At 44.3% G+C, this 17,192-nt stretch overlaps 1 protein-coding gene across 1 annotated transcript in view; it reads left to right on the top strand.

The window, feature by feature from the left end:
* Window positions 1-17,192, top strand: part of SH3RF1 (SH3 domain containing ring finger 1) — a 174,163-nt gene that overhangs the window by 84,004 nt on the left and 72,967 nt on the right. Inside the window, exons 4-6 of the mRNA XM_024194896.1 lie at window positions 484-579; window positions 13,886-14,188; window positions 15,995-16,105. Coding sequence (XP_024050664.1) covers window positions 484-579; window positions 13,886-14,188; window positions 15,995-16,105 — 510 coding nt within the window. The remainder of the gene's footprint in view (window positions 1-483; window positions 580-13,885; window positions 14,189-15,994; window positions 16,106-17,192) is intronic.

The following is a 17,192-nucleotide window of genomic DNA, read 5'->3' as shown; positions in this document are numbered from 1 at the left end:
GTTTTTAATGAGCAAATAACACCTTCTTTGCAACCATGCTTAAAACTAAAACTCTGTATTTCAATGGAGATGTCAGTTATGCTTTCTAAGTTTGCTAATGTTCTTACATGAATAGAAAAGCAACAGCTAGGAACAGAGGGCAACAAGCTAGCTTATATGTAAGAAGAGTTTGAGACTCAATTCAGGGATTGATGGAATACACTAGAGTTGGCACAGCAGGCAGTTTGTTGCTCAGGAGAAGCCAAAATAACTGACTGAGATTAGTTCTTGGGCTGCTGTGCGCAGGACTTAACCAAGATGAGGAAGCTCTACTGGAAATTATTTTAATTCCAAAAACTGCAAGTTCACATTGTGAAAATGAAGCTCCTTCTATAGAATTCTTCTTCATGTACCCCTTTGTCTGATGATGCTTGTGTTGTGAAGAGAAATTAAATGAATAGCTTAATTTGAGCTGGGAGTTATAATTACTTCATGTGTGTACAGGACGATGTGCTGACTGTGATTCGCCGAGTAGATGAAAATTGGGCTGAAGGAATGCTGGCTGACAAGATAGGGATATTTCCCATTTCTTATGTTGAGGTGAGTAAAGTTGTGCCATCCTATAATAAGCCTCATAAGAAAAGTACTTTAAATAAATATGTCTTTCTAAAACTGTAAATGCTGCTGATAATTCTAAAACATATAATATTAATCCAATATATGTACATGAGTAAACTGAGTAACCTCATAAACTTGCTGATGCAATGAATGCGCATCCTGACCATTTTCTCTCCCTACTGTTTGTTGCCTTTGTTCATTATATCACATTTAATATTACATTGTAAACCCTTTGAGGCAGGGACTTTGCCTTCTTGTGTGTCCTGCGAGGCGCCTGGTCCTTCCCAACCAACACCTGCTCACAAAATAGAAAAAATGAATGAATCAGGTATAAAATAAGCTTCCCTTTCTCCCTAATGCCCCACCACACCTAAGTAAATGAGCATCATTGAAGGTCAGCAAATTTAGGCTATTGTGGGCCAAACAAGGGAGTGAATTTCAAAGTTGAGAACCCTTTATGTAAAACAGCCTGAAATCTCTCTTTCAGACCTTGGAGCTGAGAGTGTCGCTGGTTGCAAATGTGGTAAGTTTGAACAGGGAGAGAGGTGGTTTCTTGGGTATATAGGCCCAAACCAGTTAAGACTTCATAGGACAAAGCCAACACCTGAAATTCCAGCCAAAAATCATAATGCAACCAGTACAGGCTATGGAGCACTGGTATAATAATCATTGTTTGTATTGCAGAAGTGCCTGGAGGTCTCAACTGACATTAAGGCCCCATTGTGCTAAGCTGGTATATACTCCTTGCTATGAAGACCTTACAGTCTACGTAGAGCAGACAGAGGGTGGGAGAAAAGAAATGTTATTCCCATATTACAGATGCGGAAATGAGAGGTTAAGTGATGTGCCCAAGTACACAGAGGAAGTCTGTGACTCAGCTGGGAATTGGGCCCACGTCACTGCTTAATTTCATTTATTTATACATTAGCTTTTCTATGGTACTCACCGCTGTAGTATCTGAGCAGTTCATATTAATTCAAGAACTTAGCTTCTCAATACCCCTGTGAGTATTATCTCCATTTTACAGACAGGGAAACTGAGGCACGGGTTAAGTAATTCACATAAAGTTACACAGAATATGGCAGCACCATGTAACTCCTAGTTCTTGTTTGAGTGCTTGTTCATGTCAATTCCAATCAGGTGTGTGCGCGCATGGTAGCCGGAAGATTTTTCCCCTAGCAACATCTGTCAGGTCAGCCTGGGTGCCCCCTGGAGTCGTACCTCCATGGCGCTCAATATAGAGCCCTGTCGACCCGCCACCCCATCAGTTCCTTCTTACCGCCAGTGACTGTTAGCTGGAACTTTCCTGTGCTCTTGCCTCGACAGGTGCATTTAGCAGTTTCTTACATTGTTCTCCATTAGTTTTCCATTGTTCGTTAATAGATAGTAGTTCGTTAGTGTTAGATAAGTTTCCTTTGGGGGAGGGGAATCCCCTCCTACGCTCTCCCGACACCGGGGCATGTTGGGGTCTCCAGGCTTCAAAGCCTGCAGCAAGTATGCCCAGAAGCAATCCTCATCTCGTGTCTAAAGTGTTTAGGAGAGGGCCATCAGAAGGATCATTGTGCCATTTGTAAGACCTTTCGGCCCAGGACTATAAAAGATAGAGAGCAGCACCTGAAGGTCCTGTTGATGGAGGCAGCACTCCTCCCCCAATCCGACCCTGGGTCGACAGAGCCTGCACCGAGTACCTCCTCCTCAGTGCAGAGCTCTCCAGCACCGTCAGGATGAGCACTGGTGCTGGGTAAGGATAAGGACTCACGGCACTGTCCCGGCTCCACTCACAGCTCACATGCCACACGCAGGCACCATTCGCAATCGCCGGTGCCACAAAAGAAGAAGAGGCCGGAGAGGGGTCACGCTCCCCCTGCTAGGCCTAAGGAGTCTGCTGCTGTGAGAACCATGTCAGGCCACATTAGTGCTGCTCCGCTGGTGACGGTTGTGCTGACTCCTGCCCTCGTGGAAGGGTGGTTGAGTCCAGACCCTCCTCGCTCGCCAAGCCCAAGCCATGAGCTACACCTCCCTTCGACACCCGAGGCATTTGAGGCGGCCCAAGAACTGCTTCACCTCTCGGCACCTTTCTCTCCTTCCAGATGGGACAGGTTGTTGGCACCGGTCGTTCCTCAGGCTCCTTCAAGGGGAAAGCCTGCTATAATGGCCCGCCGATCTCCGACCCCGGCACGCCACTTCCTGACACTGGAGCACATTCAGTAGCCATGCCGATCCCCGAGCCCTCGGCGCGAAAGCTCAGTGTCTAGAAGTGCCACTCTCCCGAAGTCATCGTTTTCAGACACTTTGGAGTCGGGCTCCTATCAGTCCCGGAGGAGTAGGAGCAGATGGTCCACCTCCCAGCACCATGACCCAGTGGCAGCCCCCATCACAATAGCCCTTTTGGACTTCCTGGGCTTTTCATCAAAGCAAAGGTCTCAGCCAAGAGTCTCATTCCAGGGTGACGTCAGAGGCCTCGGCCTTGTTTGTACCCCCTCCAGTACCACGGGGTTAGACCCATTATCACCCTGTGCTATCATCTCAATGCCTCCGGCGCAACCGGGCTCAGGGATCCTGGCAGCCCTGGCACCAGCGACAGCGTCGACTCCAGCACTGGCGTAGACTCTGGCACCAACGGCCATTCCGGCGTTGAGGATGACATCAGCGCCGATGACACGGCGACAGCCCCGGCCCAGGAGGACAACAGGGTTCTGCAGCAATTGTTGCGAATGGTTGCCCAGGGCCTGGGCATTCAGGTGGAGGAGGTAGTGGAGGATGCAAATCCAATGGTGGACATCCTCGCCCCCTCCGGACTTGCTCGTATTGCCCTGACCCTCATAAAGATCATCTCTGACACCACGAAAACTCTGTGGCAGACCCCAGACTTGTTGCCCCCTATGGCTAAGAGCAATGAAAGACGCTACTTTGTGCCATCCAACGGTTATGAGCATTTATACACGCATTCCACACCTGACTCGCTTGTGGTCGATGCTGCCAACCAACGTGAGCGTCAGGGCTTCTATCGACCCTCCCCGATGAATCAGGAGGCGAAAAGGCTTGACCTTTATGGGAGAAAGGTCTACTCCGCTGGAGGCTTACAACTGCGCATTTCAAGTCAGCAGGCCGTTGTCAGCAGGTACTGCTTCAACACATGCAGGGCAATGGCTAATTTTGTGGCGCTGTTGCCGCAGGACTCCTGCGCCAAGTTTTCAGCTCTCGTGGAGGAAGGGAAGCTCATTTCCAGGGCTTCGCTAAAAGCCGCACCGGATGCAGCGGATGCAGCTACTTGTGTGATGACCACAGGTATAGCTATGAGGTGGGGCTCCTGGCTCCAAGTCTCAGGCTTGCCATAGGAGCTCCCACAAATGATTCAGAACCTCCCCTTCAGGTCTATTTTCCGAAAAGACAGATAAAAGGCTGCAGAGCCTGAAGGATTCGAGAGCCATTCTCAAATCGCTGGGCCTCCATACTCCAGCTACACAGCATAAACATTTTAGGCCACAACCTCCTCCACGGTTCTACCAGCTGCAGAACCGTCAGGACAGCTCATGGAGGAGGAACAGGAATGGCAGAAGGCAACTTCACCTGTCCTCAGGCCAGGGCTCTGACCAACCTAAACCAACCTCTGGGCCGAAACAGGCCTTTTGAAGGTGCTGTCAAGGATGGTGTACCAGATCCCCAACTGGATCCACCCCACCTTACCTTCTCATCTCGACTATCCCCTTTCTACCATACATGGTCCCGTATCACCTCAGACCGTTGGGTGCTTTGCACGGTAGAGAGGGGATACTCCATCTAATTCCGTGCCCTCCCGCCCTTCCATGTCCCTCTTCAGGGACCCTTCTCACAAGCAGCTCTGTATCCAGGAGGTGCAGTCACTCCTATCTCTAAGGGCAGTAGAGGAGATTCCTCGCTAGCACAGGGGCGAGGGTTTTTATTTCTGGTATTTCCTTATACCGAAAGCCAAAGGCGGCCTTCAGTCGTGGTTCGCGTCAGTGTATCGCCCAGGCCGGGACAGCTTGGACAGGATCATGACCCTGCCTCGCCCAGTCATCGACTCCCTCCTGTGGTGCCTCAACCCTCAGGAGGTGTGCTCAGAGGTTCCCTTCGCCACTCCAGAGCCATCTCAGTCGCTAGTGACGGATGCATCAGACTTGGCTCGGGGAGCTCATCTGGGAGACCGCAGGACCCAAGGTCTCTGGTCTCAGGCAGACCTGGCTTTCCACATCAACATCAGAGAGCTGAAAGCGATGCGCCTGGCATGCCAGACCTCCTGTGAACACTTAATGGGACATTGTGTATCAGTTATGATGGACAATACAACAGCAATGTGCTATATCAACAAACTGGGGGTGCATGCTCCTCTTCCCTGTGCCAGGAAGCCCTCATGCTTTGGGACTTCTGTGAGAAACATTCAATACACCTGGAAGCGTCATACCTCCCCGGGGTACAGAAAGAGCTGGTGGATCACCTCAGCAGGTTGTTTCATGCCTACGAGTGGTCCCTTCGCCCGGACATCGTGGTCTCAATCTTCCAGAGGTGGGGCTTTCCCCAGATAGACCTATTTGCCACGCGACACAACAGGAAGTGCCAGCAGTTCTGCTCCTTCCAGAATCACAGCCTGGGCTCCCGAGTGGACACGTTCCTCCTTTCATGGGGAGGCCATCTCTTTTACACCTTTCCATCCATACCACTTGTTCACAAGGTACTCCTCAAGATCTGGAGGGAAAGAGCTCAGGTCATACTGATAGCACCAGATTGTCCCTGACAGCACTGGTACACATCTCTCCTAGACATGTCCGTGGAAGCCCTGGTCACCCTTCCACTCTTCTCAGAACTTCTGACGCAAGATCACGGTTGTCTTGAACATCCGAACCTTGACTCGCTTCGCCTCATGGCATGGAAGCTCCATGGTTGAACCCGATGGAGCTTTCCTCTTCAGACCAGGTCAGACCAGTCCTCTTTGGCAGCAGGAAATCCTCTACAAGAGCCACCTACCTTGCCAAGTGGAAGAAATTTTCAATTTGGTCGGCGCAGCGCCATTCGACCCTGATGCTAGCCTCAGTGCTGCTCATTTTGAACTACCTCCTCCATCTGAAGCAGCAAGGGCTTTCGTTGTATTCAGTAAGGGTGCACTTAGTCGCCATATCGGCCTTCCATCTGGGTGCGAGGGGCCGCTCAGTGTTTACTAACCCTATGGTCAGCCGATTTTTAAAAGGACTCGACAGACTGTACCCTCACGTCCGTCAGCCTGTCCCCACCTGGGACCTCCTCAACCTGGTCCTCTCTAGGCTCATGGGACCACCCTTTGAACCATTGGTGACATGGTCCCTGCTGTACCTCTCTTACAAGGTGGCGTTCCTGGTAGCGATAACATCAGCCAGGAGGGTGTCTGAGTTCAGGGCCCTAACATCAGAGCCTCCCTACACCATGTTCTATAAGGTTCAGCTCAGACCTCATCCTGCTTTCCTCCCAAAGGTTGTGTCACAGATTCACATTAACCAGGACATTTTTCTCCCCGTGTTCTACCCTAAGCCTCATTTCAGCGGCAGGGAACAGAGACTCTACTCTCTGGATGTCTGCAGGTCACTAGCCTTTTACATCGAGGGAACAAAACCATTCAGAAAATCGGTCCAGTTATTCGTGGCAGTGGTGGACAGAATGAAAGGTCTGCTGGTATCATCACAACGCATCTCGTCATGGATAGCATCCTGTATTCATGAGTGCTACAACCTGGCAGGGGTTCCCGGACCTCCAATCACTGTGCACTCCACCAGGGCGCAGGCTTCATCAAAAGCGTTCCACGCGCAGGTTCCCACTTAGGAAATCTGCAGAGCAGTGATGTGGTCCTCCATCCATACTTTCGCCATGCACTATGCGATTATCCAGCAGGTCAGAGACGATGCGGCCTTCGAACGAGCAGTACTCCAATCAGTGGACAACTCCGACCCCACCACCTAAATTTGGGCTTGTGAGTCACCTGATTGGAATCGACATGAACAAGCATTCGAAGGGAAAAAAAAATGTTTCTCAACTTCTCATATCTCTTGTTCTTTGAGATATATTGTTCATGTCCATTCCAATACCCACTCTCCTACCCCTTTGTCAGAGTAGCTGGCAAAAAGGAACTGAGGGGGTGGCGGGTCGACAGGGCTCTATATTGAGCGCCAGGAAGGCACGACTCTAGGGGACGCCCAGGCCAACGGATGCTGCTAGGGGAAAAATCTTCCAGCTACCGTGCACGTGAGCGCGCACACACCTGATTGGAATGGACATGAACAACACATCTCGAAGAACAAGATGAGTAATCGTTTTTTCACAGTCCAGTGCCTTAACCCCAAGAAACTAAGATTATCCTTCTGTAACAAGTAGGTTCCTACATTCTACACTAGTTTAAGTTCTGAATAGTTCTAATGTGTCACTCCACACAGAGTATGTTGTTGTAGTCTGATCTTGAGGGGAGGAAAAACAACGATAATTGTAGTGAAGAGACCATCCAAAAGAAAAGATATCACCTTCCTGCCTATGAAAGATAGAAAATCTTGGCCACAGCTACGAACTGTATATCCAGGAGCCAGGGCCGGCTCTAGGCACCAGCAAAACAAGCTGGTGCTTGGGGCGGCACATTTTTAGGGGCGGCACGGCCAGCGCCAGAATGCCGCCCCTAAAAATGTGCCCCGGCCGCCCTAGCTCACCTCCGCTGCTGCTGCTGCTCGCGCGCCGCTACTCGCCCTCCCTCCCAGGCTCTCAAGGCTGGGAGGGAGGGGGAGCAGCGGCGCGCGAATCAGCTGTTTCGCGCGCCGCTGCCACTCGGAGTCTCCCCCTCCCTCCTAGGCTTGAGAGCCTGGGGGGAAGGGGCGGAGTTGAGGCGGGGCTGGGGGTGGGGTAATTAAAAAACGGGGATGGGGGGGGGCGGCCAAAATTGTTTTTGCCTTGGGCAGCAAAAATCCTAGAGCCGGCCCTGCCAGGAGCATCTTAGATCTAACTACATAATTGTAAACTTCAAACTTAGCACATTTGAGTACTTGTATTTTCCCTAACATTTGCTTTTGAGGTGTTCTCAGCCTTTCTGTCAAATAAATAATGAACTTTAACCTGCACTAATTGAGAAGTCTATCTGTCTGTATTCAAGAGATATCCACGAGCTTTGGCCAGGTGGGTGTGTCTTCTCTAATACCAGTCAATTTCTACCATCACACTCAGATCAGCTTATAACAAAGTCTTTCTGATGGGCTTTAGCATATGGTATTTGCTGTCCCTGGATATCTACTTCCACCCATCCCTTATCTAACTTACATAAATAATTGAAAACTTTTCTTTCCCAGTGGGTTTTTCTATGTTGATCGCATTTTTTGTCCCTTGTATTAGCCATTCCCTTGCCCTGCCCTCTTTTTAAAAAAAGTTGTCTCTTGTGTTTTCATAGTATTTGTTTTATGATGTTTTAATTGTTTCTTTTATTTTAACTGTTGCACAGTTCTCAGACGGTCTCTGTGAGAGTGTTTTATATATTCATCATTATTATTACTGTTATATGGTAAGCAAATTAAAGTCAGATGGGAGTTGAGGATGCTGAACATATCACAGAAGATGTTCAGGGTCTTGCAGGTTCTGGCCTATGGCATGTTACAGCATGAATTGATTCAAAATGTGGTATAATGAGGAGCAGTGGGATGTGCAGAAAGCTGTTAGCCTTCACCTTGAATTACTTTTTTTCTTGGATTATATAACAATTCTCATATCACTTTAAAAGGTTTAGGTGATTGATACAAACAAAATTATGTTAAACTTTAATATTATTAATATTATGACAGAATATAACAGCTTCTTTCAAGACACTGATGTATGCAACATAAATACATATTTTTGGACATTTGCTTTTGTGCTTAAAATGTCAAAACCTCCAGATCCTAGACATCTTTCACAACAAAGGCTGTTCGCTCAGTCAACGTCCTTTTTGGAGAAATAGGAATGGTTTTATTTGCACCCAGTTTTACAAACAAGTGTCTGAAACCAATAACTGAGGTGTAATTAGTGCTATAATGGGATTTCTGTTGTTTTTATTTATATAAATACCATTGGTTTGTTCGTATTGTGCAGACATAGGGTGAAATCCTGTCTCCACTGAAGTCAATGGAAAAACTTCTGTTGACTATAATGGGACCAAGTTTTCACCAGTAAATGTATTAGAAGACATGGTTGTTACATGGTTAAATTTGGGGCACTCTATTCCACTCTTTTGGTTCATTTATATCTGATTAATTTTGCAAAATTAAACTTATGATATAAAAGCAAAGAGTAAATCAGTTCTGAGAAGTGTTTTAATGGCAAGGGTGTCCAGTCATGTTGTAATTGGGTCTCACCCAAGCTGTTACATTTTTTAACTGTAGATAAATTGCACTGAAATTCTTTCTTGCCTCTGAAAACATCAAAGAAAACACAAAAAAAAAAAATTTCAATTTGAACCTTGCACCAAAATTTTTTTTTTTTTTTAAAAATCACTGCTTGCTACAGAGGTAAATGTAAGCGCTGGCTTTCGAAAAGTAAGATTTGTTCATTGTAGCTTAATAATTGATACATGTGGTGACCACTAATATCAGATTCCTCTTTACTGCACATTAAAAACAACTAAACTACTTTCTTGCACATTGAAGGGGAAAAGTTATTTTTGAGCCTAGAATTGTGTGTTTAGTTTCATAACTTTTTTGATTTTATGTCTTCTTATAAAAAAAACTTTCAATTCAGAAGAGTAATCAGAACACCAAAGTTATCCAGTCAAGACCAATCAGTATGCATAGACTATAGTGCTGAGTACAATGTACATTCCTAAATAAACTCCAAATTTGATCTTTCTTTCTTTCTTTCTTCGACAATTAATGAAATCCACATACGTTTTCCTCCAAATCTAAAGATTTTTTAAGTCTCCAGTAACAGCTAGAAAGTAAAGTGGGCACATATAATGGAGTATAGAGCTTTTTGGGAAACACTTTTCAGTTATAGGGCATCTAGAGAGGAAAATATTATTTTCAAATTTCTGTAATGTGCAGTAGCCTGTTGAAACTGCAGTGGAATGAATGGCAAGCATTCTTACAATAATCCACCAGTAGCCTTTTAAAAAGGGAATCTATACCAAATGCACAAAACATACAAGTATTAACAATACAAGTGAAATGTTCATTTTGGTAGAATTTTAAGAAGATAGTATAATTTCGTAGCATTGCATCCATCCTTCAGTTTGCGAGTTTAGTCAATGAGAACTCAAGATTTACCTACCAAATCAGTCATGTTCCTTACTAACCCTCTTCTTCCCGCCCTAGCCCCAAACCATCAAAAAAAGTAGTTCAAAACATGTTTCATTTTTTAATTATCTCCATTCCTTTAGGGAGCTTGAATTCCTGACTCAGTACTTTTTAAAATCTTGCATTTATTAGGCTAGACTTGCTGTCAATCACCATTAGACAAAGTAGTCTTAATTATAGTGTTGGGGGAAAAATTAGAGTCTTTTCTAGTAATATTAAATCAAGAACAGTTGAATGAAACGTTTTATATAAACTTGCCTTCACTTGTCTTGTCAGCCTGGAATGTACAATGGAAAAATTATGCAAAAGTCAATGTTTTTCATTGCTTTCAAAAAGAGCACTTCATGTTCTTAATGGAAAAATCATACTCTGGTACATGTCAAATTTATTTAAAGAGAAGTATTCATTTTAAATAACCTTCTTTACATTCACATTGAAAAGAGTGTCCTCCAAATAGATAAGCCAAGTGAAATAAATGGGTCTTGAAGTGTGCCCTAAAAGTAGCCTGTATGGGAATTTCACAATCAAGGATCCTTGACCGAGAGAGACTTAGCCCCAGCCTAATGCTGAGTCAGAGTTCAAGTGTGCTATTAATATTCAGGTTGAAGGTGGGCTGTGGGTGGTAGATGACAGGTAGTTGAGGTTGAGAAGAGGGAACTAATAAATGGAACATAAATGTGGTACAGCTTATTTCCTTGTGCTTTGTAGTTAGGGGTGGGGATATATGCTTCACTGATCCTCTGATGTGTCTGAAGCTCATGCACACAAGAGAGCAGATCTGATGAGCTCTCCCTTTCCTATCCCAAGGAAGAAATGAGCAGCTATACTCTGCAACTGTTACTGTCTCCAGATCCTTTTTAAGGAAAGGCCAATAAGCAGTGCATTCCACTGTTTAGCCTATATGCCACTCTTTCGTGTGGAGAACCTGTAGGAGAACACTTCAACCTCCCTGGCCACACAATAGCAGATGTAAAGGTAGCCATCTTACAGCAAAAAAACTTCAGGACCAGACTCCAAAGAGAAACTGCTGAGCTTCAGTTCATTTGCAAATTTGACACCATCAGATCAGGATTAAACAAAGACTGTGAATGGCTAGCCAACTACAAAAGCAGTTTCTCCTCCCTTAGTGTTCACACCTCAACTGCTAGCAGAGGACCTCACACTCCCTGACTGAACTAACCTCGTTATCTCCAGACTGATTCTTCCCTGCATATTTATACCTGCCTCTGGAAATTTCGATTACATGCGTCTGACAAAGTGGGTATTCACCCATGAAAGCTTATGCTCCAATACATCTGTTAGTCTTAAAGGTGCCACAGGACTCTCTGTTGCTTTTTACAGATCCAGACTAACACGGCTACCCCTCTGATACTTTCGTGTTTGTTTCCCTGCCTAAGAGAGTTCAGCAGATTCCTTATGCTTGACTAAACTTGGATTAATCACATAAACATGCCAAAATCTTTCTCTTATTTGGGGTTCCCTCTGTATAGCGGAAGCAGATCCTGCAGGCATTATTAGTTTCAGAAAGTAAACAAACATAATTAAGTGGAACAGTTACCTGAGGGAGCTTTTCGCAGTGGATTTTGAGACCCTGGGGTAAGCCTTTCACTCATTTAATTGCTCTTCCCCAATAGGTGATTCTTGCTTTGTAAATGAAGTATTGGTTTTCTTTCTGTAATTCTGGGTCATCTGGGAACAAAATCTTTATTACATACATTGCAGACAGGGAATAGAAATGGATGGGAACTTAAACTGTCGTTGCCATTATGTAAAACATGTTTTGCTAGGAGCTAGGATGTGCATATTCTTGTGAATGATAGGAAGAATTTTAATCTAAGATGGAAGAATAAAATGGATAGGAGTACCAAATCTGCAGTATGTCTAATCCTCACAGTGCCTAGCTACTTATCCAGTCTGCAGGATAGAACCATGAGAATTCAAGTGGCAGAGCAATTTTCTTCAGCTTCTTGTTAACATTTTTTTCTTGCTTTGTGTCCTCCAGCCCACATATCTGGAATTTAATCAACTTAAAGCTCAATAATAAATTAGCATAAAATGTTTCCCTTAGCGTCTTAAAAACATGGTTTTAATCTTTTTATAAAATGTTGAATCTCAATACTAAATAAGGAGCACGGTTTTGCAAATTCATTGGCAGAGCTGTGTGTATAACCATTATGGTTAGTCTCTTTCTACAATGGAACAGGAACTGCACTAGGTTATTTTTGGCCTTGCCTGCACTAACAGTCTTCGAAAGATATAATTCACCACCAGTGGTAGCAACAGGGGAAGTTGTAGTATACACAGGTCTTGGAAATGTTTGCCACCATGTTGTTTAATCCTGTGCCTTCTGTGAAACTCATATTGCTCTTCTCTACTCCATTCCAAACACTAAAATCATCTTCAGGATTATTGCACTGGCCACGTCATCCCACTCTTTTTGAATGCCTCCTCTGACTTCCCCTTTCCATGGCACTAAGTTCAAATCTTTTGTCCTTGCCTTCCAGGCATTGCACAACTCTGCCCTTTCCTGCTTATCTGCTTTTGTCTGTTTTTATGTCAATCCTCCACTACTCTGGCAATTCCAGCCTTTACCCCCATTTGTCTGTTTCTCCCACACTTGTGGGGGTTTTTTCTACACACTCCCGCTGGCACTGAGTTTCCTCCCTGAACGGATCCTTCAAATCCCAGTTGAAGACCCATTTGTATTATGAAGTCTACATGAAATTTGCCAACTAATACTGGCTAAAGAAGGCAGTTGGGGATAGTTAATTTTTGTTAATGAAGTCTGTATATGTATACAAATACGGGCATATTTGTACACACATGTACACGCACACACTATTTTAACAGTATGTTTTATTCCTGTCTCCCACCTTTTGTATAGTACTTATCTTCTTAGATTGTAAACTGTTCAGGGCATGGGCTGGCTTCCTTTGTGTGAACAGCACCTATCTCAGTGTGGGGGCTGCCAGAATACAAATAATACAATAATTATATAGTGAGGTTTTGGTGAAATAAAGCATTTTTTAAACTTTCCCTAAACATAGCAGGAGTCTTATAACTCCCAGGAAAATGGCTAAGGTAAATAAAGAAAAGACTATGCTGAGGTTAAAAAAACAGTGACTCCTTAGTAAGCTATCCTATATTTTCCTCTTGATTGTTCTTAATTGGTTCTTCATGAAAAAAATCCCTCCTCCCCCGCAAAATACAAACAAATTTTCCAAATAGAGGTTATTCACATTAAAAATGGGCATTATTTTTAATGTGGATTAATATGTTTAAAGAAGCGCTTGCTGTCTACTTGTATTGATGTACTTTAGTTCGTGAATGAATGTGTCTCCCTACACTGTTTCTTACAACAGTTTAAAGCTATAAATAGAATTTCCTGGCAGTTGTTAACATGGTTTTATGAAGAATAAACTCTTACCCTTCTAAATTTTATTTTATTTTATTTTATCTAGTGTTAATCTGCTGACTGTCAGAAGATTAAAATGCCTAAGATTCTTTACTTCTTTATTGCAGAGACAGGATTTAGTTGCCTACATAATATAATGTAATTTATCATAATGGACAAGATATTAATGGATAAATTATGGATAAATTAAAACAAAAAGTCTGTTGCTCTTATTACTGCTGATGCTAATCAAACATGCAAGAGTTGTGAAATCCATTATGAGAAGTGACCACAAAAGCATTAGGTCTTCAGGCTTGTGTCACATCTCTTTGGAAAAGCTCAAAAGTCTTACTGTGGAATGGACATTCACCGGGACCATATCAAACTTCACTTAAGTAGGTTATAGTGAAAGACTTGTACCTGTAGGACATCTAGTTATAGAGTGAGTTAGTACATCATAAAGAGTTCTGAATTCCATAGTTTTCAGTTTGATTCTTATTTATGAATAAAAGTAAAGTCTAGAAGTGTTTCCTCTGTCCAGTCAACTACTTAATTATTTTTCTTAAATTAAAGATTTCTAAAATCATTTCTTAATGTGTTGGTTGTTTTGCAGTTTAATACAGCAGCCAAGCAGCTTATAGAGTTGGATAAGCCCTCAGGTTCTGCTGTTGACTCTGGAGAAGGTACCTCGGGGGCATCCCACAACAATTCAGTCCAAAAGCACACTGATACAAAGAAGAACACCAAAAAACGGCACTCCTTTACCTCCCTTACCATGTCCAACAAGTCCTCGCAGTCTTCTCAAAACCGTCACTCGATGGAAATTAGTCCTCCTGTTCTCATCAGTTCTAGTAACCCCACAGCGGCTGCCCGTATAAGTGAGCTGACAGGCCTCTCCTGCAGTGCTCCTTCTCAGGTAAGCTACCTGAAATTAAATATAAAACATTTCATACATTTTAATGAATATTCTAAAGCATTTTTGTCATAATAAAGGCTTCTGATCCTTTCAGACTAAACATATGTAATACATTATATGTAAAGGGATGTTTTCAACTAGGTTAGGCTCCAAATTTAGGGGTTTGGGGAGATTGTTTGTTTGTTTGTTTTTTGTTTGCAAAGCCTACTGTGTTGTGAATAGAAAGGTTTTTCAGTTTAAGCATTCTGTTGAAGTTCTGTAAATAAAAGAAAACCATCAGCAAATTTATTATAATATATGGAAACCAGAAACTAGACTAGTCAGTTTAATTTTTGTTCTCCAAATTGAATAAAATACTGAAAATTAACAAAGAGCATACATGGTAAAAGATAAATTTGACTACAGAAACTCTTGGACTTTGAACAATCTCTGATGTCATTTCTGATACTGATAAGGGAGAGTTTTAGATTATATCTGATTCTATTTTTTAAAAACCTCGAGTGTTCCTCTAAAGCAGGGGTGGGCAAACCGGATGTGGCCCACAGGACTGTCCTGCTTGACCCCCAAGCTCCTGGCCCAGGAGGCTCACCCACAGCCCCTCCCCTGCTGTTTCTCCTCCCTCGCAGCCTCAGTTTGCTTGCTCTGCCGCTGGCGCAATGCTCTGGGTGGCGGGACTGTGAGCTCCTGGGGCAGCGCAGCTGCAGAGCCCGGCCTGACCCGCTGCTCTGTGCTGTGTGGTGGCAGCAGCAGCGTGGCCCAGCTCTAGCTGGGCGGCACGATTGTAGTGCCGCCAGCCACCGGTGCTCCAGGCAGCGCGGTAAGGGGGCAGAGAGCAGGGGGGATTGGATAGAGGACAGGGGAGTTCGGGGTGGTGGTCAGAGGGTGGGGGTGTGGATGGTGGTCGGGGGGGGGGAGATGGGGTTGAATGGGGGCAGGGGTCCTGGGAGGGGGGGCAGTCAGGAAGGAGGTGGGGTTGGATGGGGCGGCAGGGGGCAGTCAAAGGCAGGTGTTCCGAGGGCAGTCAGGGGACAGGGAGAAGGGGTGGTTGGATGGGGCAGGTGTCCTGGGGGCACCATCAGGAGTGAGAGGAGGGGTTGGATGGGGCGGCGGGGGCCAGGGGCAGTCAGGGGCCAAGGAGCGAGGGTGTGTGGATGCGGTAGGGGTCCCAGAGGGGCCGTCAGGGAACGGGGGGGGTGGATGGGGCAAGAGTCCCGGGGGGGGGGGCAGATAGGAGGTCGGGGGCCGGGCCACGACCCCCTCCCCTAACCCCAGCCCGCCATACAATTTACAAAACCCGATGCGGCCCTCAGGCCAAAAAGTTTGCCCGCCCCTGCTCTAAAGTCTTGATTACACACTACTGTGTTTGATGAACAGTCTTCTGTATTACAGTACTTGTAAAGTTGACAGTTGTGGGGAGAATATATTAATGAAAGCTATAAAATGCTGAGAGGATTTCACATGAAGTTTACAAACTAATTAAATGTTTTATATTTAAACTCATTTGCTCTCTGCTATTTAGAGAAAAATAAACATATAGTGTTTTTCACCCAGTTAGTTGCATGTATAGCTCCCAATTTTTCTGAAAGATTATTTCTGGCTTATATAGAGCCTGAAAAATGAGCAGTGTCATCTAATACAAATATTCTATGTAAATTACTATCAGAAAGTCAAAGTAACAAGCTAAAGTTGCTAATGATGGTATTCACAGAAGAGTGCTGGTAGTACATTAATCAAAAGGTTAATCTGCCATGACAATCTATTGTTTTAGGAATTACCTAAAACTGACATCATTCTTTTTTTTTACAGGTTCATATCAGTACCACAGGGATTATTGTGACCCCGCCCCCTAGCAGCCCGGTTACAACTGGGCCTTCTTTTACCTTCCCATCTGAGGTCACCTACCAAGCTGCTCTTGGCGTAAGTAGCATTTGACAAAACTGAGGCTCCTTGTGCATCTTTTGTCTCCATCGTTGTTCTCCTTTCTGCAATTCTGGTAAACTAGTTAGAAACTTCTGGGTTGTTTGATGTGATTAAATCTGTGATAGGCAGTAGCATACATTGAACTATGGCAAAAGTTTGGCACTAAAGATCCTGAACAGCATCCTATGCCTTTCATTCCCCAGTCTTGCTCTGCCTTGCTATGGATTAAGTATGAGAAGCATACTCCTGCCCCTTCCCAAGAGAACAAAATTTTTACTCAACATGAGTCAGAAAGGAGATAAACTAAGAAAAAGGGGCAAGAAATGTCTCGTGAAGAGCAACTTGCTTGAATCCTCAACTTCTCGATCTTTGTCCTTCCTGCATTCAGTACCCAGAACTATCATGGAAGAATCTGTGAACTATCTGCTGTACCTGGGTCTTCCATTTCTAAATCAAATGAGTCTATTTTGATTATCTTGTCTGCCCTCTCTGAATATCAAATACTATAGTCGCATTTGCAGCAAAGTCTGTTAGCTCTCCTGTTTTCAGAGATTCTGTTTTTAAGGCCAAAAGGGACCATTCTTATAATTTAGTCTGACCACTGCATAAAACAGGCTGTAGACCTTTCCTGACTTAATTCCTTTTGCAAATCCAATAGCTGTGGTTGAACTAGAGCATATCTGTTAGAAAAACATCCAATTTTGATTTTAAAATTTCCAGTGATGGAGAATCCATAACAGCCCCTGTCAGTTGCTCCAATGGTTTAATTACCCTCTCCGTTAAAAATTTGCACATTATTTCTAGTCTCAGTTTGTATATCTTCAACTTCCAACCATTGAATCTTTTTATACCTTTGTCTGACAGATTGAAGAGGTCTCTATTTTAAATTTTCTGTTCCCTATGTAGGCACTTGTAGACTGTGATTAAGTTATCCCTTAACCTTCTCTTTGACAAGTTGTGACATACCAGGGTACAATCCAGACTAATGAGTAGGTGAATCACTCCTGCCGTGTAACCTACAGTGCCCTTTACAATGTTTTACTGCTGTGGCCCCCAACCTAGACTGTTCACAAACCGCCTCCAG

This window comes from Terrapene carolina, unplaced genomic scaffold, assembly GCF_002925995.2.
Source record: "Terrapene carolina triunguis isolate 2854851 unplaced genomic scaffold, T_m_triunguis-2.0 Scaffold66, whole genome shotgun sequence".
NCBI lineage: Eukaryota > Metazoa > Chordata > Testudines > Emydidae > Terrapene > Terrapene triunguis.
The sequence above is the reverse complement of the archived record's forward strand: the minus strand, read 5'-3'. Positions and strand labels throughout refer to the sequence as shown.